General features: G+C 33.1%; 1 protein-coding gene across 22 annotated transcripts in view; it reads left to right on the forward strand.

Annotated features, from left to right (window-relative positions):
* LOC107144781 (tumor necrosis factor alpha-induced protein 8) overlaps positions 1-26611 on the forward strand; it is a 314538-nt gene that overhangs the window by 43406 nt on the left and 244521 nt on the right. For 20 of the 22 annotated variants that reach the window (XR_007343409.1, XR_007343404.1, XR_007343407.1 and 17 more), the window contains 12 exons: positions 8-197; positions 1351-1519; positions 5204-5416; positions 8443-8696; positions 8791-9475; positions 9565-9686; positions 15539-15628; positions 15708-15810; positions 18583-18702; positions 19001-19222; positions 19909-21591; positions 22482-22589. Coding sequence is in view for 16 of the 22 variants with exons in the window: in XM_015488613.2 (XP_015344099.1) it covers positions 8-197; positions 1351-1519; positions 5204-5416; positions 8443-8696; positions 8791-9475; positions 9565-9686; positions 15539-15628; positions 15708-15810; positions 18583-18702; positions 19001-19222; positions 19909-21591; positions 22482-22589 (3959 nt within the window). In the remaining 6 variants the exon portion in view is untranslated. Of the gene's footprint in view, positions 1-7; positions 198-1350; positions 1520-5203; positions 5417-8442; positions 8697-8790; positions 9476-9564; positions 9687-15538; positions 15629-15707; positions 15811-18582; positions 18703-19000; positions 19223-19908; positions 21592-22481; positions 22590-26611 lie in introns of those variants that run through there. The other 2 variants (XM_048791996.1, XM_048791998.1) reach the window with 2 other exon arrangements.

The following is a 26611-nucleotide window of genomic DNA, read 5'->3' on the forward strand; positions in this document are numbered from 1 at the left end:
TTCTTAGGGCGTCTGTATGTAATGTACTGTTGACTTGCTGCAAAGATAATGTGTGTCGTCTTTGGGTAGAGACATTTTTACCAAATGATTGTTTGCTATATGGAGGTGACTGCAATCATTGGTCGGAACCAATTAATTTAACAAATAACTTCAAGAGAAATACTTCCAGTAAAGAACGAGTTCAAAATGCTTTAGAAGTGAGTGTTTTTATTAGAGATTATTTCCTTTGAATTTTAAAAACTTTGTACACTGCCATTTTTGTAACAGTAATATAAGAAATCTGTGTCTTAGGAAAATAATTTTCACAAATTTTTGTTTTATCTTGTTCCAAAAACATTCTTAAGGACTTTGTATAGAGCATAAAACCAATTAATTATCGCATAACTGATGATAACAAAAAGCTGATGATAATTGACTTAGCTGAGTTAACAAAGTAAATTAAAATAGAAGAATGCTAAGATTTAACTGTAACAATAATTTATTTCCTCTTTCTTAGAACTTGTGGTAGACTAGTTTATCTTACTCTTATCACTTGTTGTCTTTAGAACCACCAAAACTTAGAGTCTTTAATTAGTTTGGAAAGTAAAAGTCAACTTTTGATGTTTGATTTGATTAAAGATAGAATAACAAGACAGACTCATATTGAAAACAAATGGTTTATCTTTGGATGCTTTATATGATTATGGAACAACTCTTTCAAATCTGAATAGTATTCTAATATTTCCGAGTGTAAGTAAATGTATATTTCATTGTACACTCAACAGCACATAGAATTGTGTATAATAATAGCTCAAAGAAGTCCTACCCTAGGAATCTGAAGAGTTTTTCTACTTTGGCTCTGCCTCTTGTTAGCTAGATTAGCTTGGGTTCTACATAAACTGTTTTATCATACAAAAGATGAGAATGACAATATTTGTACTGTCTCTCTCATGGGATCAGATGAGATGATGTTGATGAAAATATTCTGTAAATTAATAAATATTCTAATGTATTATGGTAATATTCAAAGCTTCCTGGTCACAGGGAGTAAGCTGCAGACAAAGTTGTGTACATAAAGACATTGTTTATAGACACATTATTGAAAAAATGATTTTTTTTCAGGAAATTAATTTTAAGAAAATAAACCAAATAAAAATTGCAAAGTGTTGTGTAGAGTTTGAGAGAGGAACTCATGCCCTTTAAGTTTTAATGTTATTCTTCAGGATTCAAATATGCTATTAAAATATTGAAAGATTTTTTTTTACAAATAAAGTTATTGGAAATAGGGTATATGTAACTTCAAATAACAGTTATGATGCAGACTACACATACAATATAGGCATTAATTTTACTTTGCTTTTATTCACACAGGTAAATCTAAGACATTTTCGTAGAGGTCGGAGGAGATCACTTGCACTTGTAGCACATACTGGCTATCTGCCTCATCAGCAAGATCCTCATCATGTCCACAGGAACACTCCACTGCATGCCAATGCACTTTGCCACTTTCATATTGCAGCTAGCATCAACCCAGCTACAGGTAATAAAGCATAGCTCAAAACATGTTTTTGAGATTGATTTTATAACAAGTAAGCTATACTTTTAGTTTTTGAATATATAAAACATTGGAGGTAACTGACTTTGCCAGTTTTTCATTATAGCTAGTCCACTGGTTTCTAATTATTTGCTTTTTAAGGCCATGATTTGGTTTATGATATAAAATCTTAATTCATTATTAATTTTTTTTCAAAAGTTGAGATTTGAGCTATAGTTGTTAATACCACAAAAGTAATATTTTATAATTATAGTTGTTAAAACTATTGTTTGATGCTTTATCTTTGGAGTCATTTCACAAGTGGGTAAGAAACAATGTAAAAGTTATAATTGGAAGAATTACAAAACTTATCTCAATAGTTAAGTATGTATTAATAGGCAGACTGAAAGATCTAGAATATCTGGGTCTACCTATAAATTTGGAAATTAAGTGTTTTTCCCTTTTTAGTAAATAGTGTTGTCATGTATAAAATCCATTGATCACAATTGAAGCTCTTAAGTGGAACTTTGGAATATTATTTGAAAAAGAATTAAAAGACTATATTTGTGCATGATAAATGTCATTTGTACAAAAGTGAAAAGTAAAAGCTTCTTTTCACGGCTATCCAAACTCCCATCTCTCTCCCTAGAAAAGAACTACTAATTTTTGTATGCTGTGGGATATTTTAAGCATCAATTAAGCCTTAGTTGGAAATTACAATATGGCATTCTTCAAGGAAACATAGCAATAAGTATGATTCATTAGTTACTTGATTAGAATTTTGTTCAGCAAAGTGACAAGTGCTATGCTGTGTCAAAGTATAGAGATACTTGAAAAGTTTTTCTAATATTCTTAGCTTTTATTTGGTTAACACCAGTGGAGCTGTAAAGGAATCCATGAATGAAGAAAATGGGAGACTATTGAATTTTCTTCATTAAAAAATTATATAGGATTGGGAAAGGTCATGACTTTTATCAAAAATATGTTGACAATGGATATAATACAAAATTATCTCTAAGATCAATGGAATAACTTTGAAGGTCCTTGCTGAATAAAGGGCAGTATTGGGCTGGGAGTGTAGCTCAGTGGTAGAGTGCTTATGTATCAAGCACAAGACCTCAGATTCAATTCCTAGCACAGAAAATAAAACAAAATATTTTAAAAACAACAAAAAGGGTCAATATTTTGAGAATTAAGAAAGCTTAAATTCTCAGACTATGGAAAAAGCTGAGAGGTTACTGAGAAAGGAACCCTAAGTTCCAGTGTGACATCTTGACTAGCTTTTAATAAGGGAAACTCTAAAACCTTTCCTTAGATATTAGGTTGCTAAGGAAAGTGTACAGTAGATCAAATTAGTATAATATTATTAGCAACTAGATTGAACTTTATGGAGAATTCCTTTTCCTAAATTCAGTCTGGTGGAATGACCTTTCTGGATGGTATATTTCTTACTTAAAGTATAGCTTTTAGATTATAGTTACTTGCCCATCAATAGAAATAGCCACAGGAGAGGGTTTTGACAGAACATGTTCTGTCTGTGCTAGATCTCTTATCCTTTTGATGAAAATTTCTTATAAAAATGAAAAACAAATTATTAGAATGAAGTCAGGATATAAAAGAGGTTTGAGTTTCCTTTTAGTTAGAATTTTTCGGCTAAAACCCAGCTTTATTCCTTCCCTCTGTGTATTTAGTAGCTAGGCCTGTGGTCCACAAAAGTCATTACTGATCTCATTTAGGTTGATTGTAAGTCAGATACAAGAAAATCTTACCCATAGCTTCTTGGGAATGTCTTCTCAGTTCCTGGAACTACTTTGTATACATCCAGAAACAATAGGATTGGCAGCTCCTCTTGGAATTTTTTTTTAATATTTATTTTTAGCTTTTAGATGGACATAATATATTTATTTTATTTTTATGTGGTTCTGAGGATCGAACCCAGTGCCTCTTGCATGCCAGGCGAGCGTGCTACTACTTGAGCTATATCCCCAGCCCTGGATTTTATTGAGTACTTATACCAGTGTAGAAACTAAAAATGGTGATAGGAACTGGAGACACAGTGGCAATCAAAATGGGTATCATACTTTTGTTATGAAGTATATAATCAGGTAGGTGATAGATAAATATTAATCAAGTAATTATATTAAGGAATGTATAGGTAATAAACAGAAGCTCTTGAACTGAATGTTAGAATTTGCCTTTAACTGAACAGTCAGTTCTTTTATCTTTTCTTTCACCATTTGTTTCCTGTAGTATTCTTCTGTTGGTATTTAACAGTAGACACATTATTTGAACAGATATTTAATTTGAATTATTTATTATTTCTTTAAAAAATAGATTTATTTTGGAGAAAATGGTTTATATTCCTTGAATCTATTCCAGCCTTTACCATTCAGCAGGTACCAGCATGATCCAGATTTGATATAACATGATAGACTTGGATTTTTCTTTACCTGCATTAATTAGGGATAACTTGTCATAACCAAGTGGATTTAATATACTTATCAATATACTTAATAGCAATTATATCAAAAGTAATATCAAGAAACTTTTTTTTTTTTAGCTGAGGGTGGTATGTTTTGAATGCTTTCCTTATGTATGAGAAGGGAACCGCAATTTTGTACCTTTTAACTTCAGCTTGATGCGAATAAATAATATCAATCATAGATTTAGATGGTTAGATCATTACAGAAGTTAATGTGTCAGTCTGTTAAGATGTTGCTAACCAGGTTCAGGGTATACTACTATAGTTCCAGTAACTCAGAATATCAGCATCAGCAACTAAGCGAGTCCCTCAGAAACTTGGTGAGACTGTCTCAAAATGAAAAATAAAAAGGTCTCAAAATGAAAAATAAAATGCCCCTGGGTTCAATCTGCAGTATAAAAAAAAAGATTGCTGTTGAATAAGATTTTATATAGGTTAACTGATATTTAAGAGGTTTAAGATAAATGTAATATTATTATTACTTTATCCAAATCCATAGAATGGTTCACCAAGAGTGAACCCTTAACTGTGTACTCTGGATGACAGTGATGTTCAGTGTGGGTTCATCAATTTTAACAAATGTAACAATGTTGATAATAGCAGAGACTAGGCATGTATGGGAACTGAGGGTATGTAACTCTTTCTGTACCTTTCTCTCCATTTTCTGTGAATCTAAAAGTGCTCTAAAAAAGATCCTTTAAAAAACAAAGCAAAATACAATTAAGTTAAATTAAAAAGCAGAGGGGCTGGGGTTGTGGCTCAGTGGTAGAGCGGCTTGCCTTGCACATGTGAGGCTCTGGGTTCGATCCTAGGCACCACATAAAAATAAAATAAAGGTATTATGTCCATCTACAATTAAAAGCATTTTTTAAAAAAAGTGGAGAGTCCAGGGGCAGTGGTGCATACACTTATAATCCCAACAGCTCCAGAGATAGAGGCAGGAGGATCATGAGTTCAAAGATAGCCTCCTCAATTTATCGAGGCACTAAGCAACTGAGGGAGACCCTGTCTCTAAATAAAATACAGAATAGGGCTGGGAATGTGGCTAAGCAGTCGAGTGTCCTTCAGTTCAATCCCCAGTACCCAAAAAGAAAAAGTGGAGAAATACTTTTTCAGACACACAAAAGATATGTAATAATCAAAATAAGAATTATGAATGTTTTGTATGCCATTTGGTAAAAATTTTAATCTTGTGATTTTTTTTATAGACATTCCTCTTCTTCCATCTATTACATCTCTGAGTTTAAGTGAAAATGAAGAGAAGAGTGGACCTTTTGTGGTACACTGGTTAAACAATAAAGAGCTGCAGTTTACTTTGTCCATGGAAGTCTTTTTACAGCAACTTAGAAAAAGTTTTGAACATCCATCTTCTGAGGCCAGTGTAGAAGAAGCTAATCAAGCAGATATAAAATCTGATGAAGGTAAAGCTTTAAGACTAAAAGTTTAATTTGTTAAAGATAACCTTTTTTAAGATTAGGGTTAAACTATTATCAGAAATAAACTCAAAAATCACAGTGGCATAATGCAAATATGCGCTAACTCATTTATTAGTATGGTATAGATATTTCTGTTCCAAAAATTGTTTTTTTTTCATATGGTGATTTAAGAATTTAGGGTTTTGTGCTCTAGTGGGTTAGTCAGCCTCCAGGACTTTGTTACTTAAAGGACTTTCTGTGGAATAGCAGTATTTGCATTACCTGGGAAGTTCTTAGAAATGCATAATCTTGGCTCTATACAGACTTACTAAGCCAGGATCTATAATTTAATAAAATTTCCAGGGGATTTGTATGCATGTTAAAGTTGAGGAGTGCTAAGATCTTAAATTCCTCTGTATTCAGCCTACAGTTGGTGTAGAGAGAGAAGAGAAAGGTATAACTGTTTTTCAACCTTGACTTGGAAATGACAAATATTATTTCACTCTCATTCCATTGACCAGAAATAGTTACAGGGTTCCATATAGTTCCTTACAGAATAACCATTATATGCTAAATTTAATACTAAATATTAGGGCTTTGGATGTAACTCAGTGTTAAAGCACTTTCCTAACATGTATGAAACCCTGGGTGCAATCCCCATTACCAAGAAAAGAAAAAAAAAACGTAATACTAAATACTAATATATAATGAATACTAATATATAATACTAAATACAATACTGAATATGAAAGTTCAGTGTGTATTTAGCCATCCATCTCTGCTGTAGGCTTGATTATAAATGTGTTTGTTTTTTAACAAGTTTTATTTACATGATCATTAGAAAAAAATAAAATAGCACAGTTATTGTTTTTGCATTATTAAGTTTATGGGTATCCTTGCAGATTGATTCTTTTCTTCCTCCCCTCTCCTGTTACTGGTTATCAAACCCAGGGTCTTGCACATGTTAGGCAAGTGCTCTATCATTGAGCTATCTTCCAATCCAGTTTGATTTTTATCTATGCTTATATAAGCAGTTGGGATTTTGTTTTGTTTTGGAGGGAAATTACTAGGATTTGAACCCTGGGGCTTTACCACTGAGCTACATCCCCAACCCTTTTTATTTTAATTCTTTAAAATTTATTTATTTATTTATTTCTGTGGTGCTGAGGATTGAACTCAGTACTTCATGCATATGAAGTCAGCACTCTACCAATGAGCCACATCCCCAGCACCCCTTTTATTTTTTATTTTGAGACAGTGTCTTGCTTGCTAAGTTGCCTAGGGCCTCACTGAGCTGATAAGGCTGGCATTGAACTTGTGATCCTCTTGTCTCAGCCTCTGTGGTTGCTGGAATTTGGGTGTGTACCACCATACTTGCCTAGTTGTTGTTGTTTTGTTTTTAAAATAGTACTATGGTTATTCATGTAAACAAAAATAATGTTTTGCAACTTGTTTTATTTAATAGGCAGTTTTCTATCTTATTGTTTGTTTTTCTGTAACTAAGAAAAACTTTGATTTCTTTACTGATAACTATTTAATTCTAAATAGTTTGTCACTGTATTAATTGTAGTACAGTGACACATCATTTCTTCGTTGTGTGAATTTTTCTATAATATAAACTCCTAGATGTGGAATTACCAGGGAGTATATAGATTTTAAATATCAATAAGTTCTGCCAAATGGCCCAGCAGTAATGTTTGTCAGTTTATAGTTTCTCTAACTGTATCCAAATATCCTCTTGTGCTTCCTTTTGACATTATCATTTCATTATGGTTTTTTTATCAGATGAAAAGGGAAAAAGGGCATCCTTTTACTTTGTATTTTCTTTGATGCAAGTTGAACAGAATGAGTGAATATATTTTGTTTTAATTCTTTTATGCCTGACCTTTCACGCCCCCTGCCCTTTAGAGTAATTTGTCATTTTCTAATTGATTTGTATATCTTATCTTTATTCTGGGGGTTGGGTACTGGGAATTGAACTCAGGGACACTGGACCACTGATCCACGTCCCCAGCCCTATTTTGTGTTTTACTTAGAAACAGGGTCTCACTGAGTTGCTTAGTGCCTCACTAAACTGCTGAGGATGGCTTTGAACCCATGATCCTCCTGCCTCAGCCTCCTGAGCAACTGGGATTACAGGCATGTGTCACCACACCCAGCTATATGTTTTATCTTTTATAAATCTGATAAACAGTTAAATTTTTTTTTTAAGGGACCATGTTAAGAAAGACTCTGTGTTTCTAACCAAGAATTAAGGGGAGAGCAGGGGTTGTAGCTCAGTGGTAGAGCACATGCCTAGCATGTATGAAGCTCTGGGTTTGATCCTCAACACCACATAAAGATAAATAAATAAAATAAAGGTATTGTATCCATCTACAACTAAAGTGTATGTATGTATACACACACACACACATATCACACACACATATATATGCATATATATTTTTCTTTTAATTAAGGGGAGTGTTTAAGGGCTGAAATTTTCAAAAGAAATGATAATAACAAATTTATTTTAAGTTACTAACATGTTGAAGGATTTCTGGAAATTGGGTCCTGTGATTCCTTTAAAATAGTTAAGATATCATGTCAGTTACAAGTGTATATACCTAGACGACTAGTGTGGCATACTCAAGTTTGTATAGATCTAATGGTGAAGAAAATACAAATAAAATAGTGTATTTAAAAATTCAGCCCCAGAATTGTGGTCCCAGTTCTAACTTTCATTTTACCATGAGTAAAACTGAGATCTAAAGTTGTAGTGTATCTTAGTGAAATTAACCTGAGTGCTAATTGTAGAATATCTGTGTTTAGAATCCAATTTTCCACTTTTCTAGTTCAGTATTATTCCTTTTGCTCACTACTTGACTCAGTTCTGTAGGCTTTCTTATTAGTCAAATTCAGTGACCTTATATCCCTGGAGCAAATTTGTTGGTAAGAGGCAGCCTATGTTTGTTAATATAAAAACTATGTTTCTCTTGAATACTTTTATAAAGCTATTCTTTACTTGTTTCATGAACTCTTTTTGCTTATAGAGATGGATGATGGTATTGATGATCTGAAAATAACTCATGACAAGAAGGAATTGGGTGGTGATAAAATAGTATCAAACTCAAGTTTTACACCATTACCATCAGCTGCCATTGATCATCAGATTGAAGTACTTCTGTCTGAATGGAATAAAAATGCAGACATGCTTTTCAGTATTCATCCCATGGATGGTTCTTTACTAGTTTGGCATGTAGATTGGCTGGATGAATACCAGCCTGGTATGTTTCGTCAAGTACAGGTACTATTACTGTAATATCTATGGAGATATTCTTGTTTTATAGTATCTCTGTATATAATTTTATATGTTCTAATATTTTCTTTCTTAATTCTAGGTGTCCTTTGTTTCCAGAATTCCTGTAGCTTTCCCCACAGGTGATGCGAACTCTCTCTGTAAAAGCATAGTAATGTATGCCTGTACCAAGAATGTGGACTTGGCTATTCAGCAGGGGAAACAAAAACCTTCTGGCCTCACTCGTTCCACATCAATGCTTATCTCTTCTGGTCACAACAAATCATCTAATAGTTTAAAATTAAGTATTTTTACCCCTAATGTTATGATGATTTCAAAGCATGCTGATGGTTCTCTAAATCAGTGGCTGGTCAGTTTTGCTGAGGAATCTGCTTTTTCTACAGTTCTTAGTATTTCTCACAAATCCAGATATTGTGGTCATCGTTTTCATCTTAATGATTTAGCTTGCCACTCAGTATTACCATTATTATTGACAACGTCACACCATAATGCATTAAGGACACCAGATGTTGATAACCAAAAGCAACCTCATGATTCTGTAAATATTGAAGAATATTCTTTGACACAACAAAATAAAAGCACTGGTGATATGGCATTTCAGGATCCCAATGCAGTTTATAGTGAGCTTATTCTTTGGAGGGTTGATCCGGTTGGGCCATTGTCTTTTTCTGGAGGAGTGTCTGAGCTTGCCCGGATTAATTCTCTTCATGTTTCTGCCTTTTCCAATGTGGCGTGGCTTCCTACTCTTATACCCAGTTATTGTCTAGGTAAGCATTCTATTTTTATTTCACTAATTTAGATTTTTTGACATTATGACCAAAGGGGTAAATTTTAAATGTTTGTAAATGCTTTGTAGGTGCATACTGCAACTCTCCTAGTGCATGCTTTGTGGCTAGTGATGGACAATATCTGAGGTTATATGAAGCAGTAATTGATGCCAAGAAACTTTTATATGAGCTTTCCAACCCTGAAATTTCTGTGAGTACTGTCTTTTTAAATAGTTTAAGTGTTTAATATGATGTTTGCCATATTTTACTTCATAATTGTTGCAGATTTTATGACAGTATGTTTTGCAAAAATGTAGGGTGTGACCATTATGTAAAGCTTTTTTAAAAATAAAAATCCTGCTACCATTACTTAAAACCATTTATTACCAAACTGTCTTTGGTATAAGATTAGGATGCATGGAATATATGTTAAAATTTATTAGTCTAAATTAATGCATAATATTTCTTTTTGACAGTTCAGCAAACACTTTACTAGTCTAGAAAAAAAAGTTAAAAATTGTTATATATGAAAATAAAAAGCCCTCAGCATGGTTATGGTTTAGGGAGGAATTCTTTTGATAGCATTGCAAAGCTTTTGCTTTATGAGAGGCCACACTTCTTTCTATGCCTAACTAATAGCAGCCTGTCAACTATATTGTCTCCGTTAAGCAAGCATTTCTACTTTTTTTGGTTTTGGTGTTTTTTGAACATCCCCTGAGGCAGCCTTCAGTTCTACGTGAGCTTCCTGTTTAGGAGCTCCAAGCCATCTTCTCAGCTAGAAATTAATGCACTTGTTAATGCTTGAGTTACAAAGTTGCAGTCAATGGTCTGCCTTAATCCCGTTTCTTCTATAAATTATTTTTAATACCTGATTTTGGAAAAGGCAAAGTTTTCCAAAACAAATACATAGTGTTACAGTAGAAATATATATTTATTAAGGATTATCTGTTTGTTATGCATTGTTTAAGTGCTGGGAATTTAGTCATGAACAAAACAGATACCCTTATATTCTAGTGAAGAGAGATGGTGGTGCAGGGGTGGAGAGGAGTCAGGTAAAAATATATACAGAAAAGATACCATATGAGAAAAGACCTGCAGGAGATGAGGGAGCTGGATATGTGGTTAAAGAAAGAGAGATCCAGGAAGAGGGATCGCCAACTCAAAGACTTAGAAACTAGAGTATGTTGGTTATGTAAAGAAACAGCAAGTAGATCATTGTGGCTAGAGTAGAGAAAGTGAGGTGAAGAGTAGTCAGGTGTAAGTTCAGGAAGTTAGCCTGGCCAGACCAGGTAAGCCCTTGTAGTCCATTGTGAAAACTTTGGCTTTTACTATGAATAATGTGGAAACCATTGAAGAAAATGATAGGGTGGTAGGATTTGGGTGATATGAAATTCTGGTAACTACATAGATTAGATGTGTGAAGCAGAAGTGAAATCAGAGAAAACCAATTTGGGAAATTGGTTCAGGTGAGAGTAAAGGGACTTAGAATGGTAGCAAGTAGTAATGATAGAGATAAGAATTGAAATTCTGAATATGTTTTGAACATTGAGTAGTCAGAATTGAACTGGATATGAATGAATGTGAGTAAAAAGGGTGACTGCCATGGATTGTGGGAATTTAGCATTAGGTAAAGTATTCTATTCTTAAGTTCTTTAGCAGGGTACAAAGGCAACATACAAAAATCAATAGTTTTTCTATACACAAGTATGAATTCACTGAAAAAGAAATCAGGAAAAATATTCCATTCAAAATAGCCTCAGGCTGGGGAATGAGGGAATCCTAGGAATAAATCTAAGCAAGGAGGTAAAATGCCTCTACATTGAAAATTATAGAACACTAAAGAAAGAAATTAAAGAAGATACTAAAAGATGGAACGACCCCCACCCCGACTCCCCACGTTCAGGGAGAAAGGTACACTTATACATTGCTGGTGTGACTGAAAATTGGTGCAGCCACTCTGGAAAGCAGTATGGAGATTCCTCAAAAAATTAGAAATGGAACCACTGTTCAACCGAGCTGTCTTACTCCTTGGTAGTTAATATCCAAAGGATTTAAGATCATTGTACTACAGTGACACAGCCACATCAATGTTTATAGCAGCTCACTTAATAGTAGCTAAGCTATGGAACCAACCTAGATGCCCTTCAACAGATGAATGGATTAAAAAATGTGGTATATACGCACAATGGAGTATTAGCCATAAAGAAGAATGGCTTTATGACATTTGCAAGTAAATGTATGGCTCTGGAGATTATCATGCTAAGGAAATGAGCCAGTCCCCAAAAAGCCAGAGGTTGAATCTTTTTGCTGATATGAGCAAGATAATAAAGGGAGAATAAATATTCAGTAGATTAGTCAAAGGGGCATCAATGGAGGGGAAAAAGGATAGGAAAAGGAAAGACAATGAAATGAATCCAAAATAATTTTTCTAAGTACATACATGAATACACCATAGTGAATCCCACCATCATGTAGATCCATAAGAATGGAGTCCCAATTAGAATAAAATATATTCCATGCTTATATAATTATATCAAAATGAATTCTGTCATGTATTACCAAAAAGAACCAATAAAAAAAGACCACCCACATTCATGGAACTAATATTATTAAATAATATTATTGGTATTAATATTATTAAATGAATAATTAACATTATAAATATTATTAAATTAATAAACATTACTAAATAGAGTTTAATATTATTAAATAGCCTTATTACCAAAAACTATCTACAGATGCAATGTGATCCCCATCAAAATACCAATGACATCCTTCACACAATGAGTAAAAAAAAAATGAAACAGTCCTAAAATTAATATGGAAGGATAAAAGACCCAGACAGCGAAAGCAATTCTAAGCCAAAAATGCAATTCTTTATATGTGTGTGTGTTTGTGTGTGTGCATGTATTTTTAGTTGTAGATGGACACAATACCTTTATTTGTTTTTATGTGGTGCTGGGCATCGAACATAGTGCCTCACGCACGCTAGGCAACCACTCTACTTCTGAGCCGCAAGCCCAGCCCCAGAAAAGCAATTCTTGAGTTATCAAAGTACCTAACTTCAAATTACACTATAGAACTATAGAAACTAACAGTGCATGGTAGTGACATGAAAACATTATAACAGACATATAGACCAATGGAACAGAACAGAGACAAACCCACAGATCTATAGTCATCTAGATGATCCTTCACAAAGGTGCCAAAAACATGTTAGAGGAAAAAAAAAAAAAAACCCTGGTGGTGCTGAAAAGAAATAGTAATCTACGTAGAAAAATGAGACAAGATCTCTATCATTCATACTGCACAAAAGTAATTCAAAATGGGTGAAAGACTTAGGAATTAGACCAGAAACTATGCAATCCCTAGAAGGAAATGTAGAGTCAACACTCCAACATATAGACACAAGCTCCAACTTCCTTGATCAGACTCCTAAAGTTCAAGAAATAATACCAAGAATTAATAAATGGTGTGGCATAGAATTAAAAAGCTTCTTCAGAGTAAAGAAAACAGTTGAGGGGCTGGGGCTGGGGCTCAGCGGTAGAATGCTTGCCTAGCACATGTGAGGCCCTGGGTTTGATGTTCAGCACCACATAAAAATTAAAAAAATAAATGTATTGTGTCCAACTACAACTAAAAAATAAATATTAAAAAAAGAAAACAGTTGATGTGAAGAGAGAACCTGCAGAATGTAAGAAAATCTTTGCTATTTGCTTTTAAAACAAAATTTTTTTTGTACTTATAGATGGACAGAATGCCTTTATTTTATTTATTTATTTTTATGTGGTGCTGAGGATTGAACCACATGCATGTTAGGCAAGCTCTCTGCCACTGAGCTACAGCCCCAGCCCCTATTATGTACTCTTCTGGTGGAAGATTAATATCCATAATGTATAAAGTACTCAGAAAATTTACCCCCCCAAAAAAACCCCAATCAATAAATGGGTAAATGAATTAAATAGATACTTCTCAAAAGATAAAGTACAAATGAACAACAAACATGAAAAAATGTTGACATCTTTAACAGTTAGAGAAATGCAAACCAAAACTTCAGTGAGATTTCATCTCTTGCCAGTTAGAATGGCAGTCATCAACAATACAAACAATAATAAATGCTGGAGAAGATGTGGGCAAAAAGAAATACTTCTACACTGTTGGTGGGATTCTAAATAAGTGCAATGACTGTGGAAGTCAGTATGGAGGTTCCTCAAAAGATTAGGAATGGAATTATCATATGACCCATCTATACCACTCCTCTATATTTATCCTGAAGAATTAAAGTTAACATACTATAGTGATACATGTGTACTCATGTTCACAGCAGCACTATTCATAATAGGCAAACTATGGAATCAGCCAGTGTGACTGTCACTGGACAAATGGATAAAAATACAATGGAGCCAGGTGCATGCCTGTAATCCTAGCAGCTCAGGAGGCTGAGGTAGAAAGATCATAAGTTCAAAGTGAGCCTTAGCAACTTAGTGAGGCCCTAAGCAACTCAGCGATACTTGGTGTCTAAATAAAATACAAAAATGGGCTGGGCATGTGGCTCAGTGATTAAACGCCCCTGGGATCAATCCTCAGTACTAGAATAAAGAGAAAAAGAAAAAAAAAAAAAGAGTTTTATTCAGTCATAAAGAATAAAATGTCATTTGCAGGAAAAAAAATGGATGAAACTATATATTTATATTAATATCCATAATATGTAATCATTATGGATATTAATATATACATATATAAATATATATCATGTTAACTAATTCAGGCTCAGAAAATAAAGGGTTTTCCACACACAGATTCTAGAGAGGAAAATGGAAAAAATAATCGATGGAATGGGAGAGATCTCAAAAAAAAAAATAGAAGGAAGACCAATAGAGCAGAGGAAGAAGATGAGAGGGTGGAAGGATGGGAGGGAAAGGGGAAATTATAGGGACCAATATTGACCAAATTATATTATTATATTGTGTCCCCATGCATGAGTATATAATAATGAATCCCGCTATCATGTATAATTATAATGCACCAATAAAATCATAAGAAAAAGAATAAAGACAAAGAAATACTCAGTTCTTGTCATGAGTTGAAATGAAGAATTTTTCATGAGCATTTTTTTGAGGGGCAAGGAGAGTCAAGAGCCTGACTTTGTGCATGCTAATTTTGAGATGCCTGTTTGACATCCAAGATACCCAGTACTGGTCTCTGGAGTTTAGAGGGAGGTGAGGCCTAAAGATATAAATTAAGAAGTTGTTGGTAGATAAATTTAAAGTTGTAGAAGTTGATGAAATTGTGGAGGGAGGGAGCAAATGATAGAAGTATTGAATGCTAGAGCATTCCATTGTTAAAAGTAGTATGAATGTGGTATATATTAGAAACCAAATAAAGAAAGTGTTTCAGAGAAGAAAATGAACAGCAGGATTAGATAGATGCTTTTATGGACAGATCAAGTTAGGAATATTGACCACAATTAGCAGAGTGAACTTGACTAGAGCAGTCGGTGTTTAAGAGGCTTAAAGAATCAGCATATATAGGTAGTGTGTCAGCTTATTTCTTTAGCTATGTCTTTTCCACAAAATTAATACTTAAAAAGCACTGCTTCTGGGGCTGGGGTTGTGGCTCAGTGGTAGAGTGCTCGCCTAGAATGTACAAGACACTGGGTTCGATCCTCAGCACCACATAAATGTAAAATAAAAATATTGTGTCCACCTAAAACTTAAGAATAAATATTAAAAAAAAAAAAAAAAACGCACTGCTTCTTAGAACATATCCAGGACATTTAATTTAGTATTTCACATTCATGGATATAAAATATTTTCCCCCTAAAAATTACAAGCAGTGTTTTTATTTTTTGTCTGTATCAATTGAGCTGTCACTGTTATTTGTTCCTAAGTAATTCCTTTTAAGGTAAAATCCTAGAATGTTGATTGTTGAAAGGAACTGTATTTAGTCTCACTTGAACTTAATTGTTATTTATCTGTTATGCCTAAAAATTCATGTTATTTGCTTTTAATTACTTTTGAATTTATTGTTTAGTAAAGGAGATATCAATTTTTTAAAAAACAGAAATATGTTGGTGAAGTGTTTAACATCGTCAGTCAACAATCAACAGCAAGGCCAGGATGCATTATTGCGTTAGATCCCATTACCAAACTTGTAAGTATTATTTTTCTGTTACTTAGCGTCAGGTATGTGATATGTATCCCAACTTATGTTGATATTTGTTTATATTTAGCATGGCAAAAAAACCCAACTGCTTCATGTTTTTCAAGAAGATTTTATTTTAAATAATCTTGAGAGGAAAAGTCTCGGAAAAGACAGCATTTTAGCTGATACAGGTAAAGAATTTTTATATGTAATAACATATTAATATAGAGTATGTTAAATAGTTACTAAAGATAAATTGATATATTTTACATTGTGTATCTCAAGTTAAAATTGTCCTGTGTACATTTCTGATATTATTATAAACATTGACAACTATATATTTATTTTGAGACAGGTTCTTAATATGTTGCCCATGCTGCCCTTGAACTCCTGGGTTCAAGCAATAATGTCTCAGCATCCTGAATAACTGGGACTACAGGCTCATGTCACTTATCCTGGCTTATTTTTTTTTATTATTAACCAGAAATGGAAAAAAAAACAAAGGGATTTCTCAGTTATATAGTTTTTAAAAAGCATTATAGAAAATATTTACCATTGATATTTGCATACTCTTCGCATAGATAAGATCTTACTCTACATAGGATGACATGGATCCCTGGCCTTTTAGAAACCTATAATTTAAAGAAATAGCTTAAAAATTTAAGCTATGGGGTCCTTAAAGGCTAAGTGTTTTTGTTTTTGTTTTTTTGTTGGTACTGGGAATTGAACCTGGAGCCATGTGCATGTCAGTGATCTACCACTGAGCTATATCCCCAGCCCTTTTGTATTTTTATTTTGAGACATCGTCTCTTTAAGTTGCTCAGGCTGGGTTTAAATTTGCCATCCTCCTTCCTTAGCCTGCCTAGTAGTTGGAATTATAGGCAGGTGCCACTGTGCCTGATGATTAAGTATCTTAATTTACTTTTTATACTAAAAGTTTAAAATTCTTTATTAAACTCACTGCTCAACATTAGCTGTTAATTTACATGAAGGAAAATGGGAAAAATAAAGCTAAAATTTCTTGGTCTTTAATCTTAATTACAGAACCAAACCAAACTCAGAAATGATGTTCCTTAAGATTAAAATCTTATAAAGATTTATAAGTTTACCACTTATCAAGTCAGTTATCAAGTCTGAAATAATATTAACTACATTCTCTACTTGTTCCAGATATTTTTTTTCCTGACTTCTCTTGCACATTGTTTATTTCTTCTACCTCTTGGATATTATTTCTAACACCATTTCCATTTTTCTTCTCTTTTAAGAAGTATTCCCTAGAATTCTCCACTTTTACATTGAACATCCAGTTTCTTACCCCTGCTTTTACTTAGTCTTCTATCATTTACCCTGAGATTTCATGAGCTGTGCAAATACACTTTACTCATGTTTTATGATTTTGAACATGATGGAAATATGCTAAAAATGGGGAATAAAGATGGCAAATATAGAATAAAATATTGTTTATTTAAATAAAAAGGTTTTTATCTTTTTATATTAAAATGGCAATGTTAATTTCAAATCTCTTTAAATTTTTTTTAAATAAAAATTATTCCCTTGTGCTTAAGGTTATGTCTTTATCTTTCTAGCATTTTCTTTTCTAAGATTCTTCAATTTTTAATTTTTTATCTTTAAGACTAATTTTAAAAATGTTTTTCTTAAAACATTCAGGGAATTCTTAATGACTTTTACTCAGCAATTATCTTTATTATTAGAGCTTTCCAGAAAATACCAAGGAGTTGTTTTTATCTTCTTTTCTTTCTTGTCAAGAAGAAAAGTATTTTATGGATATTTTCATTATTGGGGCATTCTTTCTTGATAGTGAAATTGTAAGAAGTAGGATTGATTTTTTTTTTTTTTTTTTTTTTTGGTGATCATTCCTTTGTCCTTTTCTGCCTTTTAATTCTTAAAATTTGAATACCTAACTCAGAACACATTATCAAAGTTACCTTTTCATTTAGTTTCCTAACACAAGATGATTTAAAATATTTATGGTCATCTTTATTTTCTAAAGTGTTTTTTTTTAATAATTTATTTTATTTATTTATTTTAATGTGGTGCCGAGGATCGAACCCAGTGCCTCCTCACACGTGCTAGGCAAGCATTGTGCCGCTGAGCCATAAATCCCAGGTCCTAACAAGTTCTTTTGAAAACTTTTTCCAATACAAATTTAAAAGGGCAAAAACTTTGGGTCTCAAAAATATTTGCTTTCTGTTTTTCACATGTTCTATGACTTATAGGGTATTTATAATGTAGTTTTTTAATGTCATTTCATACCTAACCAGGAATAGCTTATAGTGAAAACTTGAAGTCTCTTATAAAAAAAAAAAAAAGGAATAATGAACCATTGATTTTATGATAATTTTTAGAAAACTCATTTAGTTCTTTTGAGCAACTTTGTATGTTGTTTAATCTGTATAGTCCAAGAAAAATTTTCTTAAATAATATGTTAGTTGATGAATACTTACATTCTGGTCATTAGATATGCATCTGAATAAGACATTCCAGTATGAAACTTTGAAAAATTTTGGCAACAAAATTTCATCATGATATATTGTCTTAAAATATACATTTTGGCATAACAGTTTTAGCGATATTGCTTATATAAATGAAAATTTTCACTTAAAAATATATAATATATTACATAGTTCTTGTTTAGAAATTTTCCTCTTATTAAGATCTCTATATGAACATTATGATGACTGTGATGTATAATTTTTTAAGCCTTTCAATTAAAAAATGAAATTTAAGAATAACATGCATATATATAGTTGTTAAAATTTTGGATTAACAAATTTATGTGGTAAAGAAGTTGAATATATTCTACAATGCCATTTTGTATTTGGAATCCTAGATAAAAATTTTCAATTTTCTTTCTTTTAAAAATAGTTATTTTAACTTGGTTTATTTGGTATGTTGTCTCATTTATCTGTGTTAATAATGAAAAATATCACTGATACCAACAGGCAGTTCACCTAATAGATTTTCTGAAAAGTTCTACCTAGTTGTGATAGAGTACACACAAGACAGCCGTTCACTGCTACATATGTGGAATTTACACTTAAAGTCAATTCCTGTCTCATTGGGTGAGTCCTTTATTTATTTATTCATTTATTTTGATTGTAGCTTTAGGCATAAATATTAAAAATTACACATGATTGGATAGTTTAGGACATATTTCTTAAAGTCATTCTTCCGTAGTAATGACAATTATTTAGTTAATACAGAAAAGCAAAATGAGTTTCTCGTTTTCTTGCTGTGCAGAACATTAATATGCGTTCTGTTTTATCTTTTTTAAGGGAGTTTTGGATTATAAAATGTAGTAGTTATAGTATTTGTAGAGTTCCCTGCCAACTTCTTGGTTTTTTTTCTTATGTTTTGTAGATGAAAAAGTGGACACGAAAATATCTGAAGCAGTTTGGCAACCAGAAGAACATTATTCTTCTTCTCCAGAGAAGATCCTGTCTCCTTTTTCACAGAAGTATCAGGCTTGCAGAGCAAATCTTCAGAGTACCAGCAAGTTGTCTTTGTTTTCCGAAATGGTGTATAGCCAAGAGTTGCATTTACCAGAAGGAGTAGAGATAATAAGTGTTAAGCCATCAGCAGGTTTGTGAATTTTATGGAAATAGCAGTTGCAAAAGAGACCCTAAAGTGTAAAATAGTTTTTACTGTCTGGCCCTTTAAGTTTGCCAAAACCTGATTTAGTAAACTAATAGTATAGCCTGAGAAAATATTAAGTTCCACCTAGGAATCTATTCAGCACTAGTTATATTGAAGGGCCCTACGAAGTGACCCTTTAATATTTAGGTAAACAAGGGACATTCACATTTGTATTGAAAAATATGAACAAGGAGGAGACAAGGAGTGTTGAAAAAATACTTTAAAAATGTTAATATCTTTAAGATAATGTATAAAATTAGCAGAGAGCTGTAAAATGAATGCTAGATTTAGAATCAAGATAAGAATTCAGATTTCTAATTCCTCCATAGTCTAGTTGTTTGATTCAAACACAGCATACTTAATGTGTTTGATTAGGTTGGGTCTTTACCTATAAATGCAGGAATTGAAGTAAACTTTCCTAATGTTCCCTTTCTGCTCTAGGCTTTGGTGATTCATTTTTAATATATTGTTGTGATGTCACTAAATGCCTCCTACTGATCTTAGTGAGCCTTAAACTAAATATAGACTACCATGTTCCTAACAGTAGTTCATGCAAAAGGACTAAAACCTTTAATTGATGAGAACATAAGTATAACTAAATTTGATATTTTAATGGATTATTTTTATTGTAGGACATCTGAGTTCTTCTTCCATATATCCTGTATGCAGTGCTCCTTATTTATTGGCAACTTCATGCTCAGATGAGAAAGTAAGATTTTGGAGATGCAGAGTAACAGATGGAGAATCTGCCACATCAAAGAATGGAAAAATAGATCTTGTATATATTTGGGAAGAATGGCCATTACTTATTGAAGATGGACTTCAGAGCAATAGTAGTATAAGTGTACCTGGTAGGCCTATAGAAGTTAGCTGTGCACATACAAATCGTTTGGCTGTAGCATATAAGCAGCCTGCATCTAATAGATCTTCTCAGGACTTTTTGATGCATGTAAGTATTTTTGAATGTGAGTCTACAGGAGGTTCATGTTGGGTCCTTGAACAGACAATTCATTTAGATGAGTTAAGCACAGTGTTGGATTCTGGCATTAGTATTGATAGCAATTTAGTGGCCTACAATAAGCAAGAGGCATGTTTATTCAGTAAAGAAAGTATCACATCAAACACAAAGCATTTAGTTCATTTAGATTGGATGTCTAGAGAAGATGGTTCTCATATCCTAACTGTAGGAATTGGATCAAAACTTTTTATGTACGGACCACTGTCTGGCAAAGTACAAGAACAACCTGGTAAGGAAAACCTGGCATTTCCTCTCTGGGAGAGTACTAAAATTGTGCCTCTTTCTAAATTTGTACTGTTACGAAGTGTGGACTTGGTTTCTTCTGTAGATGGCTCCCCACCATTTCCTGTTTCTCTATCATGGGTTCGGGATGGCATTCTTGTGGTAGGAATGGATTGTGAAATGCATGTATATTCCCAGTGGCAGCCATCTTCTAAACAAGAACCTGTTATAACAGATTCATGCAATGGGAGCACTCCGTCTATACTAAGTTTAATAAAACAGAGTAACTCATCAAGTTCTGGGTTACATCCTCCAAAGAAAACGCTGACTCGATCTATGACCAGTCTTGCACAGAAAATTTGTGGAAAGAAAACTGTATTTGATCCTTCAGTGGATATGGAAGATTCAGGTCTTTTTGAAGCAGCTCATGTACTGTCCCCAACTTTACCTCAGTACCATCCCTTGCAACTTTTGGAACTCATGGATCTTGGCAAAGTTCGAAGAGCAAAGGCCATCTTGTCACATCTTGTCAAGTGCATTGCTGGGGAAGTTGTGGCTCTGAATGAAACTGAATCCAATCATGAACGCCGCCTAAGGTCTCTCACCATTAGTGCTAGTGGAAGCACTACCAGAGATCCCCAGGCATTCAACAAAGCTGAAAATATAGATTACACTGAAATAGATTCTGTCCCTCCACTTCCGTTATATGCCTTACTTGCAGCTGATGATGATAGCTGTTATTCATCTTTGGAGAAATCTAATAATGAGAGTTTTTTAAATAAATCAAGCCAGTTGTCAAAAGAAAGTTATGATGAACTTTTTCAGACTTCAGCTATAATGCCTGATATTCATGTGTTAGAGACAGATGAAGAAACTACAAAGCCCAGAGTTATTGACCTTTCACAGTATAGTCCAACTTATTTTGGTCCTGAGCATGCTCAAGTTCTTTCTGGCCACTTACTTCATTCTAGTTTACCAGGACTTAGCCGGATGGAACAGATGTCTCTGATGGCCTTAGCAGATACTATTGCAACTACAAGCACTGATATTGGAGAAAGCAGAGACAAAAGCCAAGGTAATACTAAATTCCATAGAGTATTTGAAGATACAGCTGGTAATATTTTTACTTATTTTCACAGAAAAATGATCTTTTTTAAATAAAATGATGCTATGAAGACTTAAAAAAACATTATTTCTATCTTTATAGTAGTTTTGACTTCAATAAATATTTTATATCCCATAAATCATTGTGGCATAAAGGAAGGACACAAAAAATCATCATGACAGTCATTTTTTGCTGAATATTTGTGAGTTTAGCAAAAGTTAACAGAGTTTTTTGTGGTGTTAGGGATTGAGGGCCTCATGCTTCCTAGGCAAGCACTCTACCACTGGGAGCTACATTCCCAGTGAACTGATTTTTATTAAACCATTATTTTAGGTACTTGAAAATGCAGTAATTTCTGTTGATTTTTTCAAGTTATAATAATATAACTTGATAAATAATAAAACTAGCATAAGTAATTACTCCTACCTATAATAACAAAAAAAGCATAAGAAAATTTGATCTTTTTATCACACAGGAAGCATTTTTTAAAAAATCTCCTGAATTTATGAACAAATTTGGACAATTTCCCTCAAATCTCAAATAAGGTGTGAAATTAACTATTTAAAAATCCAGTTACATTTTAATTTAAATCAAATAAGATCAAATTATAAAGAATGTTAATAAATTCTGAGTCAGTTCATTCTCTTTTTTGTTATTTTTCCAGTTATTTAGCTATATAATATCTTTGTAATGTAAAATTATGTAGAAAAAGGGAATATTATAAAATATTTTAGATAAACTTTTTGTCAGCTTAAAATGTTTTATCACTGTTTCTGGTGCTGTGACATATGCTGATTATCAGAAATTTTAGTATTGTTTTGCTTACAAAATGTTTTTTTTTTTTTTTTTCCTATTTGCAGGTGGAGAAACTCTTGATGAATGTGGCTTAAAATTTCTTTTGGCTGTTAGACTCCATACATTTCTTATAACTTCCCTTCCAGCCTGTAGAGCTCAACTCCTTCACCAAGGTGATTTGGTAGTAATCTCTTTGGGAAGAGGGAGCATGCATGGAAGGGTAGGGTTATGGGGATGAAACCCAGGGCCTTGCACATGCTAGGTAAGCATGTGCTGTATTACTGAGCCACACTTCCAGCTGATTTTGGTAATAATCTACTACAGGGAAGAAAGTCAAGTAGAAAGAGAGAAAAACTTATGACTTTTATACTTATTTTTTGGCTAGGCATGATAGTGATGCTGAGTATGATGTATTCTAAGTTCCCTTTATTTTATTTATTTATTTATTTATTTGGTATCATGGAATGAATTCAAGGGCACTCAACCACTAAACCACATTCCCAGCCTTTCTTTTGTATTTTATTTAGAGAAGGGTCTCACTGAGTTGCTTAGTGCAACTTTGCCATTCCTGAGGCTTGCTTTGAACTCTTGATCCTTCTGCCTCAGCCTCCCGAGTTGCTGGAATCACAGGCATGCGACACCTCACCCAGCAGTTTATTTTTAAGAAGTTTATTTCCTCTTTATCTTCTTTGTTAAGACCTAATATTTTTAATGGTAGATGAAAAGGACAATCAGATATTCTGTGTTTTTATTATATTTATTTATTTATTTTTTGATTACTAGAGAGTGAACCCAGGGGCACTTAACCACTGAGCAACAGTCCCAGCGTTTTTTTTTTGTTTTTTTTTTTTTTTTTTGAGACAGGATCTTGCTAAATTGCTTAGGGCCTTGATTAGTTGCTGAGGCTGGCCTTGAACTTGGGATCCTCCTGCCTCAGCCTCCTGAGTCACTGGGATTACAGGTGTGTGCACACACAGCTCTGTGTTATGTTTTTAAATATGAAATATTAAAGGTAAATTAATATTGTTTTATTCACTTTAATTTTTTCTTTAAATTGTTTTTTTTTTTTTTTGCCTTTTTGATATTCATGTAAATTGAGATCCCCCAAAATATGAACACTTCTTATAAAAATAATACATTCAAATTTAAATGCTTCACACAAAGGAAACACAGAATATAAAAAATAAAAATTCGAGCTGTAGTTGTGGCTTAGTGGTAGAGTGCTTGCCTAGTTATGCAAGGCACTGGGCTCAATACTCAGCACCACATAAAACTAAATAAAATAAAGATATTTTGTGTCCAACCACAACTAAAAAATATTTTTAAAAAAATTTATGAAATTTGTACCCCTGAAACAGATAAAATTAGCGTGTATTGCAGATATTAGTTTAATAGCATTATATTTCAGATATGCTCACGTACTGTTTAGACAGTACTCTTCTGGTTGAAAGTAACAAAAATCTCACTTCAGATGACTTAAAACAGAATATTTATGGACTCAATTCCTAGAAGCTTAAAGAGATGAAGCTGGGTTCCAGAGTGGATAGTGTTACTGGTACTCTGCAAATGAGCCTCTATTCACTGGTCCCTGTCTCTTGTTCTTTATTTTCTATTTTGTTTCCCTCCTTGCTTCCTTTCTCCCCTCATTTTGCATTTTGCTTTGGAAATTAAAGTTAAAACTTAGTTGAGATTAATTTCTGTTGTTAAGAAAAAAGTTTTATTGTAAATTGGCAATTCTGTATATTTAAGGGATACATGTAAGATATATGTATACAAAGTGGAATGATTAATTTAAGCTACTTAATATCCATCTGCTCAAGTACTTATGTTTGAAGGTGCAAACACTTGAAATTCGCTTTTAGCAATTTTGAACTATGCAAATGTACTATTATTAAGGGTAATCATCATGTTGTACAAGAGACCTCAAAAACTTATTCCTTCTGTCTTTGTATCCTTTAATCAGTATCTCCCTATTATCCCTATCTTCCAGCTTCTGATTACCACTATCCTACTCTGTTTCTATGAGTTTGGTTGTTTTAGATAGCATTAGTGAAAATATGTAATATTTGTCTTTATATGACTTTCATTCTCTTTTTTGTTATTTTTCCAGTTATTTAGCTATATGATATCATTTGGCGTAAAGTCCTTTAGATTTATCCAGGTTATTGCAGATGACAGAATTTTTTTTATGGCTCTTTAGTATTCCTTTGTGCATTTTCTTTATTCATTCATTCATTGATAGACACAAAGATTGATTTCATAACTGAGATATTGTAAATCATACCCCAGTAAACATGGGGTTTAGGTATCTCTTCAATATATTGATTTCAAATCCTTTGGATATGTACAGAGAAGTAGGGTTGCTAAATCTTATGTTAATTCTAGTTTTAGTGTTTTGAGGAATCTGTATACCTTTTTCCATAATGGCAATAATAATTTACATTCCCACCAATAGTGTATGACTTCCCTTTTCTGCATATCCTTGCCAATGCTTATTATCTTTTTGATGATAGCCATTCTAAAAGGTATGAGGTGATATTGTAGCACGGAGCATGGTTTGGTGGGTTCTTTGTCTCATGAATTTGAAAAATGAACTCCACAGACAAAAAGGGTGAGAGCAAAGTAACAGGATTTATTAGAGTAACATAAAGAAAGCAGAACTTCTGTAGGAGGAGGAATGGAAAGAGAGGGTTGCCAGTGAGTGGTATTGTCTAAGGATGTATGTAAATCTGTAAGGTTAAGGAAGCTAGCTAGCTCTTGACCCAATCCTGGCTAAGGTGCTCCATAAGCTCTTCACATTCCTTCTGGTCCTATAAGTTCCTCTTTATGGAGGGGGTCTGGGCACTAGGCAACATTTGTCTCACTGTCACTTACTTTTTCTGCTTACACAGGGATGGGCTTGACCTTGATGAAGCCTGGCCTTTTGTGCCTGTAGTCTCTCAGCCTGCTACACAGAAATCTGACCTTTTGAAGGGGCCCTACCTACCTATTTAACTCTTTCTCCTGCCTCACTATTGTGGTTTTCATTTGCCACTTCCCTTATCGACAAAAATGTTTGGTTTTTTTTTTTGTTGTTGTTGTTGTTGTTGTTGGCCATTCATATGTCTGTCTTTGGTAAATATCTGTTCAGGTCTTTAGATAAGTTATTTGATTTTTTTTTCTTTTTTACTATTGGGTTTCTTAAATATTTTGGATATTCACCTCTTATCAGGTGTGCAGATTACAGATGTTTTCTCCTAATCTGTAGGTTGTCTTTACTCTCTGTGAGTTAAATCCTTTGCTCTACACAAGCTTTTTAAATTTGATGTAATCCTATTTGTTTGTTTTTGTTGCCTGTGCTTTAGGGATCTTATCTAGATCAGTGACATGGAGATTTTCTCCTGTTTTCTTCTGGTAGTTTTATAGTTTCAGATCTTAAGTTTTTAATCTATTTGTATAGTTAACAAAAAGATTATTAAGTCATTTTGGAGAATTGATTTCTATATTATTATGTAATGCCCTTTTATTTCTGATGACTTTCCTTGCTTTCAAGTTTGCTCCATCTGAGATGAATATATGTATTCCTGATTCATTTGTTTAGTGTGGGTATGGCATTTTGTTATCCATTTACTTACAGGCTATATTTGTCTTTATATTTAAATCAGGTTTCTTGGAGACAACATATAGTTGTACTTTTGTTTTTTGAATCACTCTAACAGGCTCTGTCTTTAAATTGAAATATTTTAACTTTTGTCCATTCAAAGTAAACATTGAGGTAGTTGATTGATATCTGCTATATTTGCCACTATTTTCTATTTAATGGTTTTGTTTTCGTTCCTATTTTTTAATTCACAAATGGTACTTGTACATATTTATGGGGTATAATGTGACATTCTAATGTATACAGTGTTTAGTGATTAAATCGGGGTAATTGCATATATATCACTACAGTTATTTCATTGTGCTGGGGACATTCAAATCCAACTCAAATTCTGCTAGCTATTTTCAAACAATCCATTGCTGTGTAACCCTTTATTCCTATTTTCTTCTTCTACTCTTGAGGTTTTATTTTATTTTTTTTTAATATTTTAATACCTTTATTTCACTTATTTATTTTATGTGGTGCTGAGGATCGAACCCAGGGTCTCGCACATACGAGGCAAGCACTCTACCAGCCCTACTCTTGAGGTTTTAATGAGCATTTTACATAATTTCA

The sequence above is a fragment of the Marmota marmota genome, unplaced genomic scaffold, assembly GCF_001458135.2.
Source record: "Marmota marmota marmota unplaced genomic scaffold, marMar, whole genome shotgun sequence".
NCBI classification, from domain to species: domain Eukaryota; kingdom Metazoa; phylum Chordata; class Mammalia; order Rodentia; family Sciuridae; genus Marmota; species Marmota marmota.